This window comes from Erinaceus europaeus, chromosome 16 (genome assembly GCF_950295315.1).
Source record: "Erinaceus europaeus chromosome 16, mEriEur2.1, whole genome shotgun sequence".
Taxonomy (NCBI): Eukaryota; Metazoa; Chordata; class Mammalia; order Eulipotyphla; family Erinaceidae; genus Erinaceus; species Erinaceus europaeus.
The window spans coordinates 76,767,423-76,794,088 of NC_080177.1; the positions used below are offsets into that span (position 1 = coordinate 76,767,423).

At 45.7% G+C, this 26,666-nt stretch overlaps 2 protein-coding genes across 2 annotated transcripts; one reads left to right on the forward strand and one right to left on the reverse strand.

Annotated features, from left to right (window-relative positions):
• Positions 1–31: 31 nt before the first annotated feature.
• ISCA2 (iron-sulfur cluster assembly 2) lies at positions 32–4,168 on the reverse strand. Its single transcript, XM_007521723.3, has 4 exons — positions 4,018–4,168; positions 3,722–3,821; positions 3,533–3,648; positions 32–2,903 (listed from the first exon to the last, which is right to left on the reverse strand). Exons 1-4 carry the CDS (start codon positions 4,086–4,088, stop codon positions 2,729–2,731), a joined length of 462 nt encoding a protein of 153 aa, XP_007521785.2. The 5' UTR covers positions 4,089–4,168; the 3' UTR covers positions 32–2,728.
• Positions 4,169–4,390: 222 nt separating this feature from the next.
• NPC2 (NPC intracellular cholesterol transporter 2) lies at positions 4,391–22,777 on the forward strand. Its single transcript, XM_007521724.3, has 4 exons — positions 4,391–4,603; positions 14,973–15,080; positions 20,073–20,245; positions 22,062–22,777. The coding sequence occupies exons 1-4, from the start codon at positions 4,522–4,524 to the stop codon at positions 22,146–22,148; spliced, it is 450 nt and encodes a 149-aa protein (XP_007521786.1). The 5' UTR covers positions 4,391–4,521; the 3' UTR covers positions 22,149–22,777.
• The last annotated feature ends 3,889 nt before the right edge of the window (positions 22,778–26,666 follow it).

Genomic DNA, 26,666 nt, shown 5'->3' on the forward strand with positions numbered 1-26,666 from the left:
TATCAAAAAAAAAAAAAAAGGACAGACTTGCTTAGTGGTTATGTAAGACTTTTATTTTGGGAAAAGAACAAGGCCTAGGACCACAGCCCCTCTGTTTAATTGCTGTAAATTCTTTTTCACTTGAACTGTAATATTTTTCCTGTCAACTATCACTTGAATTGTAACAAGCCTCTTCCACCCCTAGCTATCTTTCAGATATTCAAGAGGGAGAGGAAAAAAGGAAAGCAATCCAAGTGTGTGTGTGTGTGTGTGTGTGTGTGTGTGTGTGTATAAATAAAATGCTTAGAGCAGCAGATAGCATAATGGTTATGCAAAACTTCTTGCCTGAGGCTCCAAACTCCCAGGCTCTATGTCCAGTACCACCACCACAAGCCAGAGTTGAGCAGTGCTGTTATCTTTATCTCCCTCACACTACAATAAAGTCAACAACATAACTTAAGAGACCTCATTCCTGCCCAGTGAGCTAGTCAGCTCTGCAGTGGTCGAGTGTCCCTGTTGCAGACTGACAACCCCCAGACCCAGTTATCCCTGGAGTGCTCAACACTGGAAAACCACACGTGCACTTGGAAAGACAGGCTGACATTCACTCTGCTCTTCTCAGAGGCCCACTGGCAGGAGTCACTCAGGTCAGAGTCCAGATGACCCCACGACAATCTTTCTTCAACGCAGAGTCCATGGGATGATGCAGTTTGCAGCATGGTGGTCGTTTCCTGGGCATATTTTTATCGATAAAGATAATGCCCCCTCCTCTGCATTGCTCTCTGTTCCATTTCATAAGGTGTACACTCCTCCTGTTTAGCCCTCTCCTGGTAAAGAGACTAGAAACGTTTTACACAATATGGTAGGGGAAGCAAGAGCTTTTTTCTTTTTCCTTTAATTGCCACCAGGTAATAGGTGCACTCAACTGGGTGTGTCACCGCCCAGCTGAGGCAACATAACCTTAAAAGATTCAGTCACTAAGTGACTGCAGAATCTTACATTGTTTACATGAGCATGGTGGCTATTTCTCTCTCTTTTTTTTGCCTCCAGGGTTATTGCTGGGGCTCAGTGCCTGCACCTGGAGGCCATTTTGTTTTTCCCATTTTGTTGTCCTTGTTGTTATTGCCATTGATGATGTTGTTGGCTAGGACAGAGAGAAATGGAAAGGGATGGGGAGACAGAGAGAGGGAGAGAAAGATAGACACCTGCAGACCTGCTTAACCGCCTGTGAAGCGTACCTCCTGCAGTTGGGGAGCCAGGGTCTCGAACCAGGATCCTTGGCACCTGTCCTTGCACTTTGTGCCATGTGTGCTTAATCTGCTGCGCTACCACCAGACCCCCTAATTTCCTTTTTTATCAGAGCACTGCACAGTTCTGGTTTATGGTAGGACTGAGCCTGGGACTTAAGAGCCCCAGGAACAAAAGCCTTTTTGCATAACTATTATGCTATCTCCCCTGCCCAGTGGCTATTATTGAATAATTCAGACATTTATAAAGTTTTGGTCCAAGATTTTTAGGTGATGGGCTCTTGGTTTTGTGAATCTGTTGAGTTGCTGGAAAAAGTCATGACTTACTTTTTTTTTGTTCTTCTATGCAAAAAATGCATGGTGACTTTTCTGACAACCCAGCAAATTTGTGATTGAATGGAAAATAAATCTGTCTTAACAAATGGTTAGTGAAGGCTGAGCTCATAAAAAAGAAGAAGAATTGGGGATACAACATAATGGCTATCAAACACTCATTCTTGAGACTGAAGTTCTAGGTTCAATCTCTAACACCACAATAAACCAGAGCTAAGCACTGCTCTGCTTTCTCTTTTTCTTCTCTGGCTGGCTGGCTCTCTCTCTTTCTCTCTGTCTGTCTCTCTTTCTCCCCTAACTCTTCTCTCCTTCATTAAAAATAACTTAAAAAAAAAAAAAAAAAAAGATAAGTTGGGCTCGGGAAGATAATATGATTATGCTAATGAATTTCATGCCTGAGGCTTGGACCTCCCAGGCTCAATCCCCACCATAAACCAGAGCTGAGCAGTGCTCTAGTAAAATAAATGTCAACTAGGGTATTCAGAAAGAGTGAGATGAAAAAGAGAACATTCAGTTTGCCTGTCTCACCTCTTTTCTGTCCAAGTAACAAGAGTTAAAGCTGCCTAATCTCTGACCCTGAGCCAAACACAAGTAGATTAGAATTTTTTTTTAAGTATATCTTTTTAAAATTGTTTATATTTATTTATTGGATGATCAGAGAGAAGTTGAAAGGAAAAAAGAGAGACAGAGACACCTGCAGCCCTGCTTCATCACTTGTGAAGCTTTCCCCCAGCAGGTGGGGGACTGGGGGCTTGAACCTGAGTCCTTGCACATTGTAACATGTGTGCTCAACCAGGTACACCACCAGTTGGTCCTTAGGAATATTCTCTGTATTGAAGTGTTTATGCATAGCTAGCTACACACATTTGTACAAGCAGCTTTGAAAGCTAGAGAAATAACTCCAACTTTCAGGACCTTGGAGGCTTCAAATTGGGCCTCAAACAGCTATTAAATCTTATTGTCTAAAGGCCTTAGAATGGGGGGGGATGTTATTAAAGTCAAAAAATAAAAACTACATATTCTGAAAATAATAGTGGTGAAACACAACATTTCTGGATGAGAAAATGAAACCGAGAGGCACACGATTAGGAGACCTCTAAAGTTCTACTTATTCCAGATTCTTCACAGTGGTACAACTGGTGGCAACTTCTGGGTCGTCCGTCATTACATCAAAGCTTGACAGAAAAGGAAGATCCACAGGAGCAGCCTTGCTGTGCTTGAGGGTTTTTCAACACTTGAAATGAGCTTCGGATAAGTTCTTGGCTGAAGTCCACCTGGGCCCCTTTCACGAAGGCCAAGCTATCAGAGTCAACCACCACCCTCGCCCCACCCTGTTCAAATACTCTGAAATGACAGGAAACAAACAAGCATCATAAATACCGGAAATGCAGCGCCCCCTGAACTTGAGGTGCACACCCGCTATCTTCTAAAACACAGAGGAAGCACTTCTTACTATTCTAACAGGCGCTGAGTTTCTTCAAGGCAGAAGATTCAACGGGATGGATACTTGGAAGTGTCTGGGGATTTGGGCCCGGGATCTAGTCCAGCCTGACTCTCCACTCTACCCTATGGACCCAGACAAGCCAATTTGCCTCTCATAACTCAAGACAACTTATTTTCTTTCTTTTTAAAAAGATTTTTATCACTGGATAGAGACAAGTTGAAAGGAAGGGGGAGGTACAGAGGGAGAGAAACAGAGAAACACCTGCAGCCCTGCTTCACCACTAAGAAGCTTTCCCCCTGCAGGTGGGGGGACCAGGAGCTTGAACCCGGGTCCTTGCACACTATGATGTGTGCGCTTAACCGCCTGGCCCCCAACAACTAATTTTCACTGTATCCTCTCACCTTGGAGGAAGCACCCTCAAGCTAACCTGCTAAGTAAGGGTGAGGAAAGGTGCACCTTAAACTAATTCAGATACTGCCATCCCCTCCCTCAAGTCCTTAAGTCCCCCCCCCCCCCCGTTCATTCTTGCCTGTCATCGGGGTTGATAACTGTATCCAGTGAGAACTTGTACTGGAATCCGGAGCATCCACCTCCCTCCACTTCCAGCCTGAGGAATTCTGACCCCTCGGTAATTTCCAGAAGCCTCTGAAATGCAGGAATGGGGATCAAAAAAAAAAAAAGGTGGGCGAAGGCAGTTCCCCGAGGACCCCCATCCTACCTGGACGCAGCTTTCTGTTAGGTGGATCTGCCCTTCGCCGACCTCCGGGCTGGAGGACGTTTCCCAACGCGCCAGGGGTCTGGCGGAGGCCGCGGGGAGCCTGCAGTTACCAGGACGCGGATGAGCGGGGCAGAAGGGCACCTGGAGACCCCCCGACAGCCCCAAAGCAAGCCTGGCACCCTCCACCCGGACAGCCCGGCGCCAAACCCTCCCCTCCCCCTTGGGCCACAGTGTCCCCTCAGTCCTACAGGCGCAGACCCTAACCCCCTTCCTGGGCGCCTTTCCAGGCTGAGTACCTGCCCCTGGCCCAGGGAGTGACCGCTCTCAGCCCCGCTGCTGCCAGGGTCAACCCCCGAGCAGCCGCCATATTCCCCCAACAAACTCCGCCGCTTGCTCCCGCCCACCGGGTGTCAATCAAGGCCTTGAAGGGGCAGGACTCACAGAGGCCCAACCCCCGGTCACGCCTATTGGGCGAGCCGGGAAAAGCTGGAGTCTGATTGGCTGGCAGTGTTTCTCATGTGCGGAAGCGGGGGCGGTACCTAGAGGCCGTGGGCGGAGCGAAGGTGGATCCTCTCCCGCGGCTGGCGGAGAGCTCTAGCTGGGCGGAGGCAGCGGGCGTTCGCACCGCGCCGAGCCGGGAGAGCTTGGCTCTCGGGATTCCGGGGCGGGATTCCGGGGCGGGACACGGGCGGGCGGGTTGCCGGTGACGCATCGCCGGAGTGGGTCCTCCCCGCCAGGTTTATCTTGTGACCAGGGCGGCCGCTTCTCGCTTGTCCGCATCTGGATCCCGCAGAAGTGAGATGCGCGCCCTGGCCGCCGCAGCCCTGCTCCTGGCGCTCGTCGCCTCGGCGCTGGCCGAGCCCCTGAAGTTCCACGACTGCGGTAAGCCCGCCGGGGTCCCTGCGCCCCGGGCGCCCCAGAGCCTGGGCGACGGCGGGCGGGTCCCGCAGCGGCCGCGTGCGGTGGGCTGGGGAGGGGGCCGGGGCCGGCCTCGCTGTGCTGCCGCTTCCAGGTGAGCGCAGGCTTGAGGTCCCTAAAACTTCCTGCAAGCGAGCCCCTTGCTCAAGTTTCCTAAAGTTTGTAGGGCAGACTTCCGAAGGTCCTTATTCAGCGCGCGGGGTGGGGGGCCGGGGGACAACTTCTCTTTATGCTTTGTCATTTTGAATGACTTCTTTCTCTCCATTCCTGCTTCTCTCCCTCTCCCTCAACTCTTATTCCCCCTGTCCTTCTCTGTTCTTTCCAGACAAGTCAAAATGGTCAGTTTCCTTTTTTCATGGTCGATTCCATTCTATCCCAGTTCCCTTTGGACTATGGCAGTTTGTGACTGAGTCAGTTCTTCCTATAAATCTTGAGTTTCTAGTTACAACTTGTGATTCTTAACCCCGTGACCCCTGCGTTTGGGACCTACGTTGGGAAATCCAATGACAGAAATTCTGAGTTCCTTCAGTAATGTATGTAGAACTCCTTGTTCCAGCAGAACTTTTCTGAAGTGGAGAAGTGTAGTGATCAACAAAAGGTGAAAGGCATTATATAAAATTTGTGCGCTGGAAGGAAACTTGGAAATCATATATAATCCGTCATTGAATTCTACAGATATTAGGTAACTAAAAAGTTACTAAAAGGTCACTGAAGTTATACAACAGAATGGGAAACAGAATAAGTTTACTCCTATCCATTGACCAGGTACTAGTAAATAAATATTTGGTCAGCAAATATTTATTAGGCGTGAGAGCTGGGGAGATAGTTTAATGATTATGCAAAAGACTTAGGAAATATTGTTCCACTGAATTTGGTTCTTGAAAGATACTAACTATGGCCGCAGATTACAGACTTTCCCCTCACTAAGCTCAGTGGCCAACATTTGGATGAAGATGCTGTTAACTGTATGAAGTCATTCCAGCCTTAGTGTTTTGCAGATGAGGAAAACTAAGGTCTCACAGTAAATGACAGAAAGATAGTGGGTGTTTTTGAGCCACTGTGTGTTTCAATGGCAACATTATCATTAAAAACAAACAAGTTGGGGGGGAACCTAAGGAAAAGAAATCCAGTCATTGTTCTACTCTTGATTTATAAAAAGGATCCCTGTAGGGAAAGAACTTCTTGAGGGAGTATGGGTTTCACTTCCAAATCCTGTTTATTTTAGATTTTTTTATTTATTTACTACTGGGTAGAGACAGAGAGAAATTGAAAGGGGAGGCGTAGCTAGAGAGGGAAAGAGGCAGCCTTGTTTTACCTTATGAGGCTTTCCTCCTGCAGGTGGGGACAGGGGCTTGAACCTGGGTCTTTGTGCACTGTAGTGTGTGCGCTTAACCAGGTGCGCCACCTCAATTTACTTTTGAGTTGGGAAATGCGGTGTAAAAACTTAAGTGCCCACATCAAAAGGCTTTTGAGTTCCATTCTTCTCCTCTTGCCCTTGGGGTGGCATTTCCTTAAATGACTAATGGAACCAAACAAATGAGTTTCTTTTAATTTCTGAGGGGTTTGTTCTGTTGACTTTGGTTGTCTAAGAACCTCTTATAGACCAGAAAATGGGGTGAAGGAGCTACAGAATACTACTCTGTACTTAATTCCTGCTAGATCACTTGCTACAGTCTTGAGAGGAGTTAAGAGATTCTGAGCACTGAAAACTTCTATCTAGGGCTGGAGAGGTAGCAGAATGGTCTTGCAAAAAGACTTTCATGCCTGAGACACCAGAGGTCCCAGTTTCGAGCTATAGTACCACCATAAGCCAGAGCTGAGCAGTGTTCTGGTTAACCCTCCCCCCCCACACACACACATCCCAAAAAGCCTTTAACTTAGTGACCTAGGAAGTTGCACAGTGATTAGTTATAAAGCATTGGACTCTCCAGCATGAGATCTTGAGTTCAACCCCTGGCACTGCGTGTGCCAGAGTAATAGATACTCCGATTGTTTCCCCCTCCTATATTTATGTGCATGTGTGAGTGTATTTTTCCTTTTTAAAATACACATATTCACATATATATTTTGGTAGAGGCAGAGAATTTGGGAGGGAAGGGGGAGGTAGACACCTGTAGCACTGCTGTATCACTTATAAAGCTTTTCCCCTGCAGGTGGGGAGCAGGGGGCTTGAACCTGGGTCCCTGCATGCTAATGTCTGTGTTCAACCAGGTGTGCTCTTTTTTCTTGTAAAGAAAGCTATAGTTTACGGAAGCTAGTTCTCTTTAAGTATATAGTTTGAGAATATTGTCACCATGAAAAAGCAAGCTGGGGGGGGGCAGGTGTTGAGCACACTTGTTATAGGCACAAGGACCCAGGTTTGAACCCCCGTCCCCACCTGCAGGGGGAAAGCTTTGCGAGTGGTGAAGCAGGGCTGCAGGTGTCTGTCTCTCTCCCTCTCTAGCTCCCCTACCCTCTCAATAATTTCTGACTGTCCTATCCAATAAATAACGATAATAAAAAAAACTAAAAAAACCAAATAATTTAAAAAAAGAGAAGCAAGCTGGGACCAAGAGACTGTTGGTCAACATGAGGAAACTATTGTCTGCAGCAGATACAGCCTGAGACAGATCAAGTGGCGTCTCTGATTTGTATCCTACACTGGTACTGAGCCAGCCAGTGAAGCAGATAATGTTCTCTCAGTCTGCAGTTCACGGTCTGTTTTCATGTGTTCTGCTTTTGAGAGTCAAAGACTCCCATTTTGTTGGCTGGATTTTATTTATTTTTTACCGCTGGATTTTATTTATTTATTTATTTATTTATTTATAATATTTATTTTATTTATTTATTCCCTTTTGTTGCCCTTGTTGTTTTATTGTTGTAGTTATTATTGTTGTTGTTGTTGTCGTTGTTGGATAGGACAGAGAGAAATGGAGAGAGGAGGGGAAGACAGAGAGGGGGAGAGAAAGATAGACACCTGCAGACCTGCTTCACCGCCTGTGAAGCGACTCCCCTGCAGGTGGGGAGCCGGGGTTCGAACCGGGATCCTTATGCCGGTCCTTGTGCTTTGCGCCACCTGCGCCTAACCTGCTGCGCTACAGCCCGACTCCCGATTTTATTTATTTTTTACCGAACACTGCCCAGCTCTGGCTTTTATAGTGGTGTGGGCAAGTAAACCTGGGACCTCTGGGAGCTCAGGCACGAAAGTCTTTTGCATAGTCACTATTATCAATTTGAGAAAGAGAGACAGAGACAGAGAGAGGAACAAGAACATTACTTGATCACTCTGGAACATGTGATGTCAGGGGTTGAACTGCCAACCTCATATTTGAAAGTCTAGTGCTTTACGAACTGTACCACCCCCTGGACTGCTGGACCCCCACTTTTTATCCACACCTTTTGTGTCAAAGGGGAACTTGCTAGCCCACCCAGGAGTTAGCTGTTACAGATTAAATTCAGTGACAGCCCTAATATGACAATAATAACAGTAACCACTTACGTAGCACTACTGTGTTCTGAACACTTAATTTATGAGCTGCTATGTATTTTAGTTTAGTACTTGCCCAATACGGTGTTACAAAGCGGGGGTGGGGGGGGTGGGAGCTAGGGAGGTATCATAATGGTTTTGCAGAAAGATTTATGGCTAAGGCAGCAAAGGCCTCAAGTTCAACCCCTGCACCACCATAAGCCAGAGCTGAGTAGAGCTCAGGGAGGAAAAGCACTTAACGCGGACACGAAGGAAGCTGTGCTTGCTCCCGGTGGCACAGAGGGGAGCTTCAGTGCTGTGATTACCTTCTAGTGCTCTCTCTGGCTCTCTGGCTCTGCCTGGAAAAAAAGAAAACAAGTCAGCCTGGAGTGGGGAAGTTGCAGTGGTGACTGAGAACAGAAGAATGAGAGTGGGATGGCAGAGTTAAGGCTTCTCGCCCCCCCCCCCCCCACCAGCGGCAGGCATGCAGGTCACTGCACTCGCTCTGCTTCAGCTGTGCAGTTTCTGGAGACTGGATGAGGTGACAGGACTTTGTAGGATTTACACTTAGTGTCCCGGGAGGTAGCACAGTGTTGGCTTTGCATATTGTGTCAGAGTGGTGCTCTGGTCTGGGTCTCAGTTTCTCATTAATAAACAAATGTTTCAAAATATACACTAATGAAGATTTGTACTCACCCTTTTTGGTCAAGTATATACTGTGAGCAGACAGCAATCTTGCCATTGTCTGGACTGAAAAAAAAATTGTTTAAAAAGACACAACATGGGAGTTGGGAGTGGGGCGGTATGGCAGTGGGCTAAGCGCACGTGGCGTGAAGTCCACCGACGGGTTTAAGAGTCCGGCTCCCCACCTGCAGGGGAGTCGCTTCACAGGCGGTGCAGCAGGTCTGCAGGTGTCTGTCTTTCTCTCCTTCTCAGTCATCCCTTCTGTCTCCATTTCTCTCTGGCCTATCCAACAACGACGACACCAATAACAACAATAATAACTACGGTAATTGAAAAAAGACAACAAGGGGAATAAAAATATCTTTAAAAACAAAGAATTAGGGAGTCGGGCTGTAGTGCAGCGGGTTAAGCGCAGGTGGCACAAAGCACAAGGACCGGCATAAGGATCCCGGTTCGAACCCCGGCTCCCCACCTGCAGGGGAGTCGCTTCACAGGCGGTGAAGCAGGCCTGTAGGTGTCTATCTTTCTCTCCTCCTCTCTGTCTTCCCCTCCTCTCTCCATTTCTCTCTGTCCTATCCAACAATGACAACAACAATAATAACTACAACAGTAAAACAACAAGGGCAACAAAAGGGAATAAATAAATAAAATAAAATATTAAAAAAAACAATTAAAAAAATTACAACAATAAAACAAGGACAACAAAAGGGAATAAGTAAATAAATAAACTAAATAATTAATTAATTAAAAGACACAACACAGACTGGCTAATGCTTTGTCGTATGTGTGTGTGTGTGTGTGTGTGTGACCCAGGTTCGAGCCTGGCCACCAGCACATTGCAGGAAGCTTCAGTGCTGTGGTCTCTTTTTCTCCCTCAGTGTCCATCTAAAAAAAGAAAAACAAAACACAAAGTTTCTATTCGAAACTTAAGATTGGCTGCTGCCAAGTTGCACTCACCTCTACTGTCCATCCCCCACCCCTATCTATTTGTCTGTCCATCTATATCTATATAGATTTCACTCTGGTTTGGAGATAGCAGGACAGGATTCAAAGATAGGGATGGGGAGTATGCCGCTTAGGAAATGGCGCAGTGGATCAGGTGTTGAACCCTCAGTATGAGGTCCTGGGTTTGAACTCCAGTAACGCATGAGCCAGAATGATCTTATGTTCCTCTTTCTTCCCTTAATGCTTATAATAAACAGTTCTTTATTTAAAAAAAATAAAAAAGGAAGAAAGGGGTCAGGGCAGTGGACAAGGGCAGTTTGGGAGCAGTCATCCTCAAATTTCAGATGGAATAGTTTCACCAGTGCACTGCTCAGTTCTGTCTTCTGGTGGTGCTCTGGCTAGCTTTGGGCCTTCAGAGCCTCAGGCAGGAAAGCCTTTTTGAGTTACTGTTTTGTTATCTCCCTGCTGGCCGCATTGTATGACTTGAGCCTTGTGCCCAAACCTGTGCTGTTTTTAAAATCCTGTGTTGGGTGATCATGAATGTTCATGCAAAAAGACTTGCTTGAGGCTCCAAAACCCCAGGTTCAATACCCCACAACACCATCAGCCAGTGCTAAGCAGTGCTCTGGTCTCTTTCTTTCTCATTAAAACAATATGTATTTTTAAAATATTTTATTATTTATTTTATTTTTGAGAGAGATGCAGGGAGAGAGAGAGCGAGAGCGCACCAGAGCACTGCTCAGCTCTGGGTAATGGTGGTGTGGGGACTGAATCTGGAACTTTGGGGCCTCAGGCATGAGAGTCTGTTTGCATAACCATTATGCTATTTCCCCTACCCAAAACAATATATTTTAAAACATTTTTTTATAAAGTCATTATTTGTTTTAATATTTATTTTCTTTTTGTTGCCCTTGTTTTTATTGTTGTAGTTATTATTGTTGTTGATGTTTTCATTGTTGGATAGGACAAAGAGAAATGGAGAGAGGAGGGGAAGACAGAGGGGGAGAGAAAGATAGACACCTGCAGACCTGCTTCACCTCCTGTGAAGTGACTCCCCTACAAGTAGGGAGCCGGGGGCTCGAACCGGGATCCTTAAGCTGGTCGTTGGGCTTTGCACCACGTGCACTTAACCCGCTGCGCTACTGCCCAATTCCCAAAACATTTTTTTAAAAAGAAAATCATGGAACTGGGGAGCTACCATAATGTTTAAGCAAAATGAATTTTGTGCCTGAGGCTCTGAGGCCCCAGGTTCAATCTCCAGCACCACTTTTAATAAGCCAGAGCTGAGTAGTGCTCTGGATTCTCTATCTCCCCCTTTCTCTCTCAATGAATAAATAAAATTATATATAAAATATCCTGTGTTTCATGGAAGGTGACTGGATGATTTTTCCCTGGTGTGGCTCATTAGATAATAAGGTAGGAAAGTTAGTTGTGTCTGTTTAGTAATTTGCTTAGTTCCCCTTTGCTCATCTGCTATGACTAATTTTTGTCTCCTTTTAAAGAGAGTTCAAAGGTGAGTGGGGAACATCCAGCATTATCCTCAGTGGTGTGCTCTTTACTAGACGATTCCTGAGGGCTGGGGAGATGTCGGCTGTGGTGCCTCTCAGTCCCATGCCGGAGGCCCCACTGGCCCAGGTTAAAAAAAAAAAAAAGAAACTCCTAAATTGAACCTAGTTTGTGAGTCATAAAACATTTTTTGGGGGGAGTCGGGCGGTAGCGCAGCAGGTTAAGCACACTTGGCGCAAAGCGCAAGGGTCAGCTTAAGGATCCCGGTTCGAGCCCCCCACCTGCAGGGGAGTCACTTCACAGGCGGTGAAGCAGGTCTGCAGGTGTCTGTCTTTCTCTCCCCCTCTCTGTCTCCCCTCCTCTCTCCATTTCTCTCTGTCCTATCTAACAATGACGACAACAACAATAATGAAAAACGGGGGCAACAAAGGGGAAAATAAATACATTAAAAAAACATTTTTTTCTTTTTTTCTTTTTACCAGGACTCCATCCCCCCCAAACCTTGAGGGAGTCACTATGAATTTATTTATTTTAAATGCTTTCCCTTTATTTTATTTTTTTCTTACAGTTGATAGGACAGAAATTGAGAGAGGAGGGGCAGATAAAGAGGGAAAGAGAGACACCTGCAGACCTGCTTCATCACTCCTGAAACTTGCCTTCTGCAGGTGGGGACCAGGAGCTTGAATCCGGGTTCTTGCACATGGTAACGTGTGCTCAATGGAGTGCACCACTGCCTAGCCCCTCATAAGCTGTTTTTTGAAATAATTAGAAACAGTACTGGCAAGTGAGATTAACCCTGCTTCTGTTATTCCTAGTACTTTCCTACATCTGACTAGTGTTTTCTTAGCACACGCAGTGTTTGCAAAGATATTATTCCGAGCATCTCTGGAGAACTAGGCCAGGAAGGTACTTCCGAGGGAGGAAGTCTGGGTCAGGTCATAGTGTTGCGTGTCTGTGTTTCTACCCTCTTGGTGACTGAATCAGTTATTTGTGAAGTGAGGCTCAACTCTGTCCCACCGCTTATACCGAAGCTATAACACTGACCTCTCATCATTTCATTTTTTTTTTAACTCCATTATCACTATATTGAGGAAAAGCTGATTTACAGGATTTTTTTTTTTTTTTTTTTGAGAGAGAGAGCAAGCCAGAGACCTCTTCCCCAGATCCCCAGAGCTTCCTTTAATGCAGTGGGGGTTGGGGTAAAGCAGGGCACCATCCAGTAGAGCTGTTCCACCAGCCCCATCTCCTTGATTCGGGGAGGGGTGGACTAGAGTCCTAAAGAACTGGTCATAATTTGAGGCGAGCCTCTTCAGTTTCTCCCGTCAACATAACAGACAATTGGGGAAAAAAATCCAGCTCAGCAATACAGTGGATAGAGTGTACTTCCCAATTCACAGTTTGTAGGAACTTCCTGTTAAGGGTTGAGAGAATATTTCCTCTTTTTCTTTCTTTCTTCTTCTTTCTTTATTTTTTTTTGTAAATATATTTCATTTTATTTTTTTATTTTAATGAGAGAAGGAAAGAAAGAAAGACACCAGCACACACACACACACACACACACACACACACACACACACACACACACACACAGACACTAGCTCTGCTCAACTCTGGTTTATGGAGGTACGAGGCCTTGAACCTGGGACTTTGGAGCTTCAGGCCTGAAATTCCTCTCCTGTAACTACTATGCTGTCTCCCCCTGCCTAGTAATTCCTCTGAGTATGACTCTGGAATCAGCTGTGACAGAACTGATTGGTTCAAGAACAAAGAAGAGATTTCAAGAAGCCCTGGGCTGAGGATTGGCCAGGAGTTTTGGGGAAAGGTTACACAGTGTGAGCAGAGGAAAGCTCTGAAAACCACAATGAACATGAAGGCTGAAGTCACAGGACAGACAGAATAGCGGTGAGGGAGTAGGCGGTGCTACTGACTCCAGACCTTTGACTGGGTTGAGTAAGCCTGAATCTTCTCCCCAAGTCCTCAGGTTGTTTCCTTCCCTGTGTCACTAGGGCTTTAGTTGATTATTAGAGGAAAGGCAAACGTTTTCATGGCTAACTTTGAAATGTGACACTTTGCCATTAAGAATGAAAAATAAGTGACCTAGGGGGTGGCAGAGTGGCTGGTGGATTTGTAAGTATGAGGCCCCACATTTGGCCCCTGGCATCCCATATGCCCAAATGGTGTTCTGGCTCTCTTTTTTCCCCTCAATAAATAATCTTGGTGAACTGGGAAGTGGCACAGTAGATAAAGCATTAAACTGAGAAGCACAGGGAGTCGGGCAGTAGTTGGCACAAAGCTCAAGGACCGGCATAAGGATCCCGGTTCGAGCCCGGCTCCCCACCTGCAGGGGAGTCGCTTCACAGGCGGTGAAGCAGGTCTGCAGGTGTCTGTCTTTCTCTCCCCCTCTCTGTCTTCCCCTCCTCTCTCCATTTCTCTCTGTCCTATCCAACAACAATGACATCAATAACAATAATAACTACAACAATAAAACAAGGGCAACAAAAAGGAATAAATAAATATTAAAAAAAAACCCTGAAGTATGAGGTCCTGGGTTCAGTTCCTAGCATCACATATATCAGAGTGATGCTTTTTCTTCTTTCTCCCTTTGATATTAATAAATAAATTAATAAGTCTGGGGGGGGAGAAAGAATGGGGATGGCGTGATGGTACCTGATAGAACACACACATCATCACGTGTGAGGACCCAGGTTCAAGCCCCTGATCCTCACCTGCAGGCAGGAGCCTTCACTGGCGGTGCAGTGGTGCTGCAGGGCTCAGTCTCTCCTCTCCTCTCCTCTCCTCTCCTCTCCTCTCCTCTCCTCTCCTCTCCTCTCCTCTCCTCTCCTCTCCTCTCCTCTCCTCCTCTCCCCCTGTTCCCTCCCCTCCCCCCTCCCCACTCCCTCTCCTCCTCCCCCCTCTCTTCTCCTCTTCTCTTTTCTCTTCCCCCTCCCTTTATCCTTCTCTTTCTACTAGAAAAGAAAGCAGTAGCAAATGACTCTGGGAATGGTGGAGTTGTGCAGACACTGAACGCCAGCAATAACCCTGGTAGAAGGAAAGAAAGAGAGAGAAGGAAAGAAAAGGAGAAAAAAAAAAAAGGCAGAGATTGGGAGATAGTACCGTCAGTTGGGAAACAGTCTCTTATGCCTAAGGCACCAGAGATCCCAGGCTCAGTCACTAGTCAGAGCTGAGTAGTGCTATGGTAAAATAAATAAATAAATTTCTAAAAAGAATGAAAAACAGCTGAGGAATGGTTGAAGTTCCTTTAGTTGTAGTTTAATCTTTCTTGGCTATAGCCTCTGACAGTTCTTATTTTTTTTCCCTTTTTGTTGCCCTTGTGTTGTTTATCATTGTTGTTATTGTTGTTGTTGTCATTGCTGTTGTTGTTGTTGGATAGGACAGAGAGAAATTGAGAGAGGAGGAGAAGACAGGGAGAGAAAGACCTGCTTCACCGCCTGTGAAGTGAACCCCCGCAGGTGGGGAGCTGGGGGCTCGAACCGGGATCCTTACACCAGTTCTTGCGCTTCACGCCGTGTGTGCCCAACCCACTGCACTACCGCCTAGCTCCCTTCTAACAGTTCTTTAATATAAAAATATTAACCTTTTTCTTGATCAAGAAACAAGCTATTGAAAACATAACACTTTGACACAGAGAGTCACTTATCCTAATTAGAAGAGTAGAGCACTTGGCATTAAGTTGAGCACAGTCTCTGCCTTTAGTTTTCCCTCCCACTTCAATGCATTTCTCTTCTCTTGCAGGTTCTACTGTTGGGACCATAAAAGAAGTGAACGTGACTCCATGTCCCAGCCTGCCCTGCAAACTCTCCAAAGGACAGTCATACAGTGTCAATGTCACCTTCACCAGTAGTGAGTACAAGCGGCTTTACCTTCAAATTCATCTTAGAAAATAACACCAGCCCTCGGAGCTGGGTGGGAGGGAGGGAGAGTTGGAGTCTGTAATTCTGTGACCTCCCTTCTGGCTGCCGTATACAAGGGTCAGTCATGGTGCCTCTAGCACTCTTTTTTTTTTTTAAATATTTCCTTTTGTTGCCCTTGTTTTATTGTTGCAGTTATTATTGTCATTGTTGGATAGGACAGAGAGAAATGGAGAGAGGAGGGGAAGACAGAGAGGAGGAGAGAAAGATAGACACCTACAGACCTGCTTCACCGCCTGTGAAGCGACTCCCCTGCAGGTGGGGAGCCGGGGCTCGAACCGGGATCCTTATGCCGGTCCTTGTGCTTTGTGCCACCTGCGCTTAACCCGCTGCGCTACCGCCCGACCCCCTCTAGGCACTCTTCTTACACTGGATTCTCATGCTCCTGCTTCCCAGAGTTTGGGAGGGGTGAAACTTCCTTTAAACAAGGAGTTGCCATGTGTGTTCACAGCTCAACACAACTGGACTTTTCTCTGTCCTGTTTTGGCTCATAGTTCACAGAAATCTTTTGTGAGAATATTAACATATTAATTAGCTCCTTCTAGCTATGGTCTGCATTTTTAAAAACAGATTTTATTTCATTTCATTTCATTCTTACCAGAGCACTGCTCAGCTCTGGCTTATGGCAGTACTGGGGATTGAACCTGGGACCTCAGAGCCTCAGGCATGAGAGTTGTTTTGCAGAACCCCTGCCCAGATTCCAATTCTATAGACTGGAGCTCCTTCAAAACCATTTTTTGTTTTTTCTCCAAATACATCTTTGATATGAAGGTTCTGCAGAGTTTCACTGACATTTTGTTCTGTAAATTTTAGAGTTTCTGGTCTAATATCTAGATCTTTAATCCATGTTTTTTGACAGTGGGGTATGGGGCCGGGGGTGGCCTGGTTTCACTTTTCTGTATGTAGCATCATCTGCTGAGGAGACCATCTTTACCCCTTGAATGGCTTTAGCCCCTTTGTCCTATATTAGGTGGTTGTATCTGTAGAGGCTCATTTTGGGGTTTCTGATTCTGCTTCATTGATCCAAGTTTCCATTTTATTCCAGTACCATGATGCTTTGGTTTCTATTGCTTTTAAACTGAAGTTGGGGGGCATGATACCTCCATATTCTCTTCTCCTCCTCCTTCTCCTCCTTTTTGGTTTTCTTCTCCCAGAGCACTACTTAGCTCTGACTTATGATGGTACTGAGGGTTGGATCTAGGACCTCAGGACCTCAGATGTGAATGTCATTCTTCACAGCTATTATATAATCTCCAGGGCCCCACCCAGAAAGTCATTTCAGGCAATATATAGTTCAGCCATTGAGTCTGTGTCCTGCCTGGTGACGCAGGTACAATTAACATGTGATTATCTTTGTAAGGGAACATACTAGTGGAGATTCAGGGGGAAGGCAAGAAATCTCAGCTTGCTTTCATTCATTCATTCATTCATTCATTCAAAGTCTTTTTCTAACTTTTTAAAAAAATCTTTATTCATTGATAGAGATAGCTAGAAATTGAGGGGGTAGGGGGAGATAGGGAGAGACAGAGACACCTACAGCCCTGTTTCACCACTCACAAAGCCTTTCCCCTGCAGGTGGGGACTGGGGCACTGTGATACTCAACTAGGTGTGCCACCACCTGGCCCCTCTATTTTGTTTTTGCCTCTAGGGTTATCACTGGGGCTCGGTGCCTGCAGTATGAATCCACCGCTCCTGGGGCCATTTCTTTTCCATTGTTGTTGGATAGGACAGAGAGAAATGGAGAGAGGAGGGGAAGACAGAGAGGGGGAGAGAAAGATAGACACCTGCAGACCTGCTTCACTGCCTGTGAAGTGACTCCCCTGCAGGTGGGAGCCGGGGCCTTAAACTGGGATCCTTGCACTATTCCCTGTGCTTAGCACTACGTGCACTTAACCTGGTGCACTATCGCCCGACCCCTCAGCTTTCTTTTTCAATTTAAAAAAATGCTTTTGAAAATGTTGCTTTCAGATACCATAGTCATCACCTTCAGATTGCTAAGAATCTAGAAGGAATAAGAAGTCTTTATCTTGGGGCTGGGTGGTGGCACACCTGGCTGAGCTTACATGTTACAGTGTTTAAGGATCTGAGTTCGAGCCACTGGTCCCCACCTGCAGGGGGAAAGCTTTGCAAGTGGTGGAGTGTTTCGGGTGTCTGTCTGCCCCTCTCCATATCATGCCCTTCCCTCTTGATTTCTGGATGTCTCTATCCAATAAACAAAGATTAAAAAAACACACACACAAACTTGCGCTTAACCCACTGTGCTACTGCCTGCAGGTGTCTTATCTTTCTTTGTCTCTCTCTTGTCTTCCCCTCATCTCTCCATTTCTCTCTGTCCTATCCAACAGCAATGTCATCAGTAACAAGAACAGTAGTAACTACAACAACAATAAAACAAGGGCAACAAAAGGGAATATTTATTAATATTAATATTTATTATTTATTTTTTTTAAAGTTTTAAAAAAAAACCTTTATCTCTGCAGTGTCCATCAACCTTGAATACTTACCTCATTTACCTCTTTTCTATTTTTAAGAGTGAGAGAGAAATAGAGAGAGAAAGTAAGTTACCACAACATTGACGCTTCTTCCTTCTGTGTGGTAGGTGCTTGGCTCAAACCTGATCACACACATGGCAAAGCAGCACACTATGCAAGTGAGCTATTTTGTCAGCCCTCCTTCCCTCATGTTCAGTCCTGTGACGCTAGATGAAATAGACATCTCAAGACATCTAACAAGACATCTCAAGGTGCCTGTCCTCTGTTACTTTGTATTTCCCCTCTTGTTCTAAATTAGGCCCGGCAGTAAGTCTTTAATACTAGATTTTTTCTTTCTTAAGACTCTGCTGGGCCCTATGTTTTTCCAAGTAATAATAGTATAAAAATAAGTACCTTGAAGGAGAAACCATCCCTTATCCATAGAGGAAAGAACCAGATACTCTTAATCTCTTGCTTACCCTAATGGCTCATAACTCTGGTTGCCTTAATTTTACTGTATTTATTCCTTTTGCTTAACTTGCAATATGGACGATGGAGGTTAATAAGAAATGTGTCTTTTTCATCTTACACTGATTCTAAGGGCTGCCTCTCTCTTTTACATTAGACATTCCCTCTCAAATATTCCCTCTTCATTTTCTTTCTTTTTTTTCTTTTGCCTTCAGGGTTATCACTGGGGCTCAGTGTTGGCACTAAGAAACCACTGATCCTGACAGCCATTTTTCCCCTTGTTTTCCATTTTATTGGATGAGACAGAGAGAAATGGAGAGAGGGAGGGGTGACAGAGAGGGAAAGAGAAAGAGAGAGACACCTGCAGACCTGCTTCACCACTTGTGAAGTGATCCCGCTTCAGGTGGGGAGTGGGACTTGAACCCGTTGCCTTCCATAGGTCCTTGCTCATAGTACTGTGTGTGATTAACCAGGTGTACCATTGCCTGCCCCCCTTTTATTTGTTAGGTAGACACAGAGAGATTAAAAGAGAGCACAGCATTGGAGCTTCCATCAACGCCATGGGGGCCAAGCTCCAACCTAGGTTTCACACATGGCAAATTAGCACAGTAATCAAATGAGCTAGTTCACCTGCTCCATTTTCTTAAATTTTTTTTTTAAAAAAATATTTATTTCCCCTTTTGTTGTCCTTGTTTTTCATCGTTGTTGTAGTTATTGTTGTTGATATTGATGTCGTTGCTGTTGGATAGGACAGAGAGAAATGGAGAGAGGAGGGGAAGACAGAGAGGAGGAGAGAATGAGACACCTGTAGACCTGCTTCATCGCTTGTGAAGCGACTCCCTGCAGGTGGGGAGCCAGGGCTCCAACCGGGATCCTTACTCTGGTCCTTGTGCTTCGTATCACGTGTGCTTAACCCACTGTGCTACCACCCGACTCCCCCCCATTTTCTTTAATTTCTAATGGAATCCTTTGGCAAGATATTTGGGGATTCAGAAACCAGACCACTACTTTTTTTTTTGTCAAGCCGTTTTTAAAATTTGTGATTAATAGTAGTTTACAAGATTGTGAGATTACAGGATAGATACAATTCCTCAAGATAACATAATACAGGGAGTCAGGCAGTAGCGCAGCGGGGTAAGCACACGTGGCGCAAAGATAGCAATACAATTTGACAGAAGCTGCTGTGGGTAGTAAAAGAAACCTTTCAGCCCCAAATCACTTAGCTGGTTGAATAGTTTATATGAGTAGCTCTGAGAAAACTCTTTTTTAAAAAGATAATGAAAAGGCAAGATGGGGTTAAGAGCAAAGAAAACCCATAATAGTAGCGCACGGCTGTCATGTCTGAGGCACCAGAGGCTCTAGGCTCAGTCCCTGACGTCATTATACCAAGAACCAAATAGCATTCTGGTAAAAACAGTACATCTGCACCCCCCCCCAGTTTATTTATTTATTTTTGCACAATTCAGTCATATTTTTTAAAATTTATTTTTGGATAGAGACAGAGGGAAATTGAGAGAGATGGGGGAGATCAAATGGAGGAGGGTGGGGTAGGGGGGTAGACAGCATAATGGTTATGCAAAGAGACTCTCATGCCTGAGGCTCCAAAGTCCCAGGTTCAATCCCCCTGCACCACCATAAACCAGAGCTAATCAGTACTCTGGTAAATTAAATTAAACTAAAAAGAAAGAAAGGGAAAGAGACAGAGAGACACCTGCAGCCCTACTTCACCACTTGTGAAGCTTTTCCCCTGCAGGTGGGGACCTGAGGTTTGAATCTGGGTCCTGTGCCCTGTAATGTATGAGCTTAACTACTACACAATTCAATAATTGTTAAATTTAGGAGCAAAATGCTAGCACTCATAGAGGTACTTTCTGATTTTTTTTTTTTTAACTATAGTGATGTCACTGCTTGAGAATATATCCAATTTTTTTAAACTCAGAATTTAGAAATTGACTGTTTCTCTGATTCTGTTTCTTCATTTTAGATACCCAGTCTCAAAACAGCACGGCCGTGGTGCACGGCATTCTGATGGCCGTCAGAGTTCCCTTTCCCATTCCTGAACCCGACGGCTGTAAGAGTGGAATCAGCTGCCCCATCCAGAAAACCAAGACCTATAGCTACCTGAATAAACTGCCCGTGAAGAGTGAATACCCCTCTGTAAGTGCACTGTTGACATCACAGTCCTGTGATTAGACTAGGAAGGTGCGGACTGAGGGCAGGAAGCACAGGTTGGAGAATTGCTGCCTTCTTCTTCTAGCGTTTGCCCTTCTTCTGTAGCCAGTCAACAGCGTCAGGTTGAGCCTGATGTCTGCTTGTTGCTGGCTTTGAAAGTGACTGGGATCCATGTGGATTCAGTCGGCTAGGAAGGATCGTCAGTTTCCCCAATAAATGGGTACTCACGGGATGCACCACGAGAAGGTTGATCCAATGCATCCCTGCCTTTTCCTGTTGGAGAGTAAAGGTTGAGGTAAAGGGTATAAGTCTGGGTGCTCGATGTCATGAGATAGTTTCTCTTGCATCTTTTCATTCTCTGTCTGTAGCCCGATGGTATACTTGGGCCTCAGGATACCATTTTTGCAAATAACAGCCACACACTGTAGTGCTGTTCCAGTGATAGCATGTATGATGTGAGTCCCAAATTTTCTTGCGTCAGCTGAGGTGGTAGCCATCACATTTTATTCAAGCAGCAACCTTGTCCAGCTCCTGATAGCATCATTTCCCTGTGTACTTGATATTTTGTCCGATGGCGCTTTGTTCATCTTAACCCCCGAAGCGCACAAAACACACTGCTAACGTTACCAGTAAGAGGCCACAAGAGAACCTGACCTGGAAACGGAAGTGATTATGGACCATGAGAGTGGAAAGCCAGAGATGGCTCCCATGCACCAGGCAGACGTGCCCCACCCCAGCTGTGATCTAGAACAGCAAAGTGATGGGAGCTGTGGGTGGGTCTGCCTCCCACTGCCTGCAAGAGCAGTGAGACCGACAGCACTCTGAGCAGGGCCTGTATCAGATATGCAAGGACTTGGAATGACTTAGACTGACCATCAGACACTTAACGCAAAGAAAAAAAAAAGCTTGTTTGCAATGTAGATAAAAAAATTTTCTGAACCCTTGTGCAGGGCAGGAGCTCGTGACCACCTCCACCTGGTCAGAGCACCCCCTCAAGAACGAACAGAAGCAGGTCCTGGGAGAAGGTTTCTCTGCTGGCAAATCCTACCTCTAGGAAAACCACAAGGGGACAGCAATAGATTGGAAATGAAGTTATCCGAAGCTAAGATTGCCTGGCTAATCCCAGGAGCTATTGAAGCACTGCTGTCTCTCTCTTTTTAATATTTTTATTTATTTATTAATGGATAGAGACAGAGAAATTGAGAGGAGAGGGGAGATAAGAGAGGGAGAGAGACAGAGACACCTGCAACCCTGCTTCACCACTCTGCGAAGCTTGCCCCCAGCAGGTGGGAACCGGGGGCTTGAACCTGGGTCCTTGTGCACTGTACTGTGAACGCTTAACCAGGTGTGCCACTGCCTGGCCCCCAGCACCGCATTCTCTAGTAAACTCTTGTTATCCTATCACAGTGCCACTAGAGGGACACCCACTTTGTCTCTCCCTGGTAGACTGTGGGTGTGTCAGTCTGACATGAGTTCTTAAGGGCTTAGCTGCTGTGATCTCTGCCTTCACAAGTCACCAGTGTCATCTTTATATCCCTTTAGCTTCTCTGTACTTCACTTTCCTTGCCTCTTAAATAAATAAATATAACAGTAAGACAAAACTTACAGTTACAGTAACTGGGTTGGCGTGTACCTTGTTCAATGTGCACACATCCCCGGCAGCCTTTATGATCTAAGAAGGAAAATGCGCAAGAATTAGGCATTTTGTTACAGTTTACACGTGGGGACCATCGTGACACCAGTTCTGGATTAAAGCGAGGTCCTTGTTTCATTCTTTCCCAATTCTTTTCTCTTTCTCCAGATAAAACTGTTGGTGGAATGGCAACTTAAGGATGACAGAGACCAAAGTTTCTTTTGCTGGCAAATCCCAGTACAGATCGAAAGCTAGGGCGACCTGATGCCGGCGTGTCCGTCTGTGGGGTGAGGAAGCATGGGTGGAGGAGGGAGGAGAAATCAGATCTAAACGAATCAGTGCTGTAACCTCAAAGGAATTTCTAGTTGTCTCCAGTTCTTGTCTCTCTCTTTTTTTTTTCCTTATGTCATAATGAGGGCCTGACAAGATAGGACCTGAATGAGGCTGCTTGGTGATGCAGGCTGGCTTGCTCTATTTTTTTTTTTTTTTTTTTTTTGCTTATTGGATTTTGCAGTATAGGATAGGTCCCAGACTACACCCATCCAACTGGAATATTACATCTGCAAGTTCCCGCCTCTAAGTGCCTCACTGAGTACAGTGCATCTGACCCACACACCTGATGATGTCACAGAGCCCCCAGCCCCCGATAGCAACTTGTTCTTTAGCGGAAGGGAGGTGCCCCATGACAGAACCTCAGCTCTGGATGACTGGCTCTCTCTATTTGTCTCATATCTTTTTTTTTTTCTGTCAGGATTTTCATTAAATGTAACACTTGATTAACAGATGTTTAAATTTTTTTTTTTTTTTAAATAACATTGTGACTGATTTGTGCACTTTGGAATGGCTGTTTGGAGAAATAAAAGACTTGGCAGTCTTGTCTAATGCTCTTGGGCTCTGGTCACTTGCTTCATTCAGACAGTATGTCGGCACAGGCCCATGGAATCTGGACACCCAGTCTCATGGTCCCTGGAGTGTAGGAAAGTGTGACTTTCAGAAATTGCCCCCCCCCCCCCGTAGATCTTACCTATTTCACACAAAATAACATTCTTGTTCTGCACACCCTGAACCACCAAGCATGACTGAAAGAAGGGGTAAAACCATGTATCACCTGTTTGAATAACAACATATGAAAGGTCAAAGCAGCTGACCTGGAGAGGCGGGGACTAAGAGGTCACACAAGCCGAAGGTGTAGAGGGATCTTTGGGACCTCCCTGCCCAGAGGAAAGCCTGAATTAGACACTTACAGCTGAAATATGAAGTTGTAGCGAGTAAGGGATAAATCCTTTAAACCGTAGCATCTCCTACTCTTGATGTATGAATAAAATCAAAAGGCTTACATTTTGCTATTTGTTTGGAATCAGCATATTGATGATAAACTTTTAGCTGCCACAGGGATTGCAAACCAGTCCACACATGAGTTGGCTAACATGGACCTCGGAAGGGCATCTGTTTCAGGTCGGGTGCGTGTGCAGCAGAGAAGTTGTATGACCTGGTTCTTGCCACCCTACTCATTTCACTAGCCCCTTTTGATTCCTTTGGCTTGTGAATCCCCCAGGAAAACCACAGGGGGACAGCAATGGACTGGGAATGAAGTTATCCGTAGTCAAGACTGCCTGGCTAATCCCAGGAGTCTCTGGAGCACTGCATTCTCTAGTAAATTCTAGCTGTCCTCCCACAGTGCCCCTAGAGGGATACCCACTCTGTCTCTCCTTGGTGAGTCCCTATGGGGTTAGCTGCTGTGATCTCTGCCTTCAGAAGTCACCGATGTCATCTTTTTTTGCTTAAAATCTTTCATTTTTTTAATTTATTACTGGATAGAAACAGAGAAATTGAGAGGGGAAGGAGAGATAGAGGAGACAGACAGATACCCACAGCTCAACTTCACTTGTGAAGCTTTACCTCTGCAGGTGCGGACTGGGGGCTAGAACCCTGGTCCTTGCGCACTGTATGTGTACTTAACCAGGTGCGCCACTGCCTGGCCCCTCAATGTCATCTTTATATCCACTAGCCTCTCTCTCCTTCCCTTTCCTTATCTATCATGTAGAGATTATATGCAGGAGGTGCAAAGCGCAAGGACGGGCATAAGGATCCTGGTTCGAGCCCCCGGCTCCCCACCTGCAGGGGAGTCGCTTCACAAGCGGTGAAGCAGGTCTGCAGGTGTCTGTCTTTCTCTCCCCCTCTCTGTCTTCCCCTCCTCTCTCCATTTCTCTCTGTCCTATCCAACAACAATGACATCAATAACAATAATAGCTACAACAAGGGCAACAAAAGGAAATAAATAAATGTTAAAAAAAAATTTTAAATAGAGATTAGAGGGGCCAATCAGTGGCACACCTGGTAGAGTGAACATGCTACAGTACTCGGGGACTAAGGTTCAAGCTCCTAGTACCACCTGTAGGCAGAATGTGTCACAAGCAGTGAGACAGAGCTGCAGGTGTCACTCTTTCTTCCTCTATCTCCTCCTTCCCTTTCAGTCTCTTTCAGTCTCTATTCCAGAAAAAAAGAGAGAACAAAATAAATAAAACAAATGAAAAAGCCATTAAAAATAGAGATAATAGTTGGGCAGTGGCGCAGTGGGTTAAGCGCATGTGGCACAAAGCGCAAGGACCGGCGTAAGGATCCCGGTTCCAGGCCCAGCTCCCCACCTGCAGGGGAGTCGCTTCACAGGCGGTGAAGCAGGTCTGCAGGTGTCTGTCTTTCTCTCCCCCTCTCTGTCTTCCCTTCCTCTCTCCATTTCTCTCTGTCCTACCCAACAATGAACAACATCAACAATGGCAATAATAATAACCACAACGAGGTGACAACAAGGGCAACAAAAGGGGGAAAAAATGGCCTCCAGGAGCAGTGGATTCATGGTGAAGGCACCGAGCCCAGCAATAACCCTGGAGGAAAAAAAAAATAGAGATAATAATAAAAGTGCCATAAAGATTAATTGCCATGAAACAGGCAAAACACTTAGAATGACTTCTGCCTGGCACATGATACCAACTCAGTAAATGTTAATTGTTGTCACAGGACACAGACATTGTTCCTCAGCTAGAAATAGCAGGAAAGTCAGAAGGTTCAATCTGGTGACACATTGCCTCAGAAAAATGCGGCTGTCCTCTATGGGACTTTTTTTTTTAAGCTGCCTGTTAAAACCTAGTTTGTGTATGTCTGCTGTCTACGAATTCTCACGTATCTTTGAGCTCCTCCTAGACTAATTGCTATCCGCCCTGCATTCTGTACTGTCAGAAGAAGACGGTGAAGAAAAGCAGCTCTGCTTGTGTACCCTTTGGTCAGCGCAGGAGAGTAGTATAGGGGCTTATAACTGTTTACCATCCATTGTGAGGCTCTGCAGAGCCTGCACCAGTGAGCTGGGTGGCACTCCTGCGGGGGATTAGTCTGAAAGGTCATCTTTTGTATTGATGGTTCGTGGCCACCCCCCGAGTCATTAAAACCCCGGGAAACACTGAATGTTAGGTTATATGAAAAAGGTCATGCTCTTTCCAGTGACAATCTCGTGCTTTTTTCTAGGCTACTAAGCAAGTCAAGGAGGCTTAGACACAACTCCTCTCTGCTTGAATTCAGGGCAGCAAAAGCCCAGACTTCAGTCATTAAAAATCCTACGGGGTTGGGGGTTGGGCGGTGGCGCAGTGGGTTAAGTGCACGTGGCGCAAAGCGCAGGGACCGGCATAAGGATCCTGGTTTGAGCCCCCGGCTCCCCACCTGCAGTGGAGTCGCTTCACAGGCGGTGAAGCAGGTCTGCAGGTGTCTATCTTTCTCCCTCTCTCTCTGTCTTCCCCTCCTCTCTCCATTTCTCTCTGTCCTATCCAACAACAAAGCAACGTCAACAATGGCAATAATAACCGCAACGAGGCTGCAACAACTAGGGCAACAAAAAGGGGGAAAAATGGCCTCCAGGAGCGGTGGATTCATGGTGCAGGCACCGAGCCCAGCAATAACCCTGGAGGAAAGAAAAAAAAAAATCCTACGGGGCATCTCCTGCAGAATGAAAGGGGAGGGCTAGTACCTCATACCTCCAGTTTGAGGGGCTGTTAGGTCTGGTATTATATGAATCTTCAAGCTCATGGAAAGCAGTGAGTGTGGAGTACTTTCTAATCCTGTAGTGTTCAGTTTTGAAATCTTAGTTAACTTTTTTTTTGAAAGATTCAGAGTGATCTTAATTATGCTTCGAAAAACATAAAAACACAGTCCGTTCTTTGAGAACACTTACATTCTTCAACTGGGTGTCCTGACAAAGGTGAGGTCTGAGCTAAGGGGAAATGACCTGAGGTTCATCCTTTGGGCTATTAGTTGAAAACAGCGGTGTACTTGGTACGAGGTGAGGGTCGTGGCACATAGGAACATTGACACAGTTAAAGATTTTGTGTAAGAAATGTTGCCAGAAGGACATATTCAAAGTTTGGCACGGAAAAGATACCCATCTAAGAATACTTTCTTGGGGCCAGGTGGTGGCTCACCTGGTTGAATGCACATGTTATAATGTATAAGGGCCCAGGTTCGAGACCCTAGTCCCTACCTTCAGGGGGGAAGCTTTGCAAGTGGTGTCTCTCTGTCTCTCTTCCCCCTCTATCTCCCTTTTCCCTCTCGGGTTCTTTTTGTTTTTTGCCTCCAGGGTTGTTGCTGGGGCTCAGTGCCTGCACCATGAATCCACTGCTCCTGGAGGCCATTTTTTCCCCCTTTTGTTGCCCTTGTTGTTATTGTTATTGCTTTCATCGTTGGATAGGACAAAGAGAAATCGAGAGAGATGGGGAACACAGAGAGGGCGAG

Bases quoted from the DNA above. Each gene is read 5' to 3' on its own strand.
- ISCA2 (XM_007521723.3), bottom strand. From the start codon at position 4,088: ATGGCGGCTGCTCGGGGGTTGACCCTGGCAGCAGCGGGGCTGAGAGCG. The intron at 3,649-3,721 runs GTAGGATGGGGG...CCTGCATTTCAG, and splicing joins TAACAGAAAGCTGCGTCCAG to AGGCTTCTGGAAATTACCGA. The intron at 2,904-3,532 runs GCAAGAATGAAC...CTGTCATTTCAG, and splicing joins GTTATCAACCCCGATGACAG to AGTATTTGAACAGGGTGGGG.
- NPC2 (XM_007521724.3), top strand. From the start codon at position 4,522: ATGCGCGCCCTGGCCGCCGCAGCCCTGCTCCTGGCGCTCGTCGCCTCG. The intron at 4,604-14,972 runs GTAAGCCCGCCG...CTTCTCTTGCAG, and splicing joins CCTGAAGTTCCACGACTGCG to GTTCTACTGTTGGGACCATA. The intron at 20,246-22,061 runs GTAAGTGCACTG...CTCTTTCTCCAG, and splicing joins TGAAGAGTGAATACCCCTCT to ATAAAACTGTTGGTGGAATG.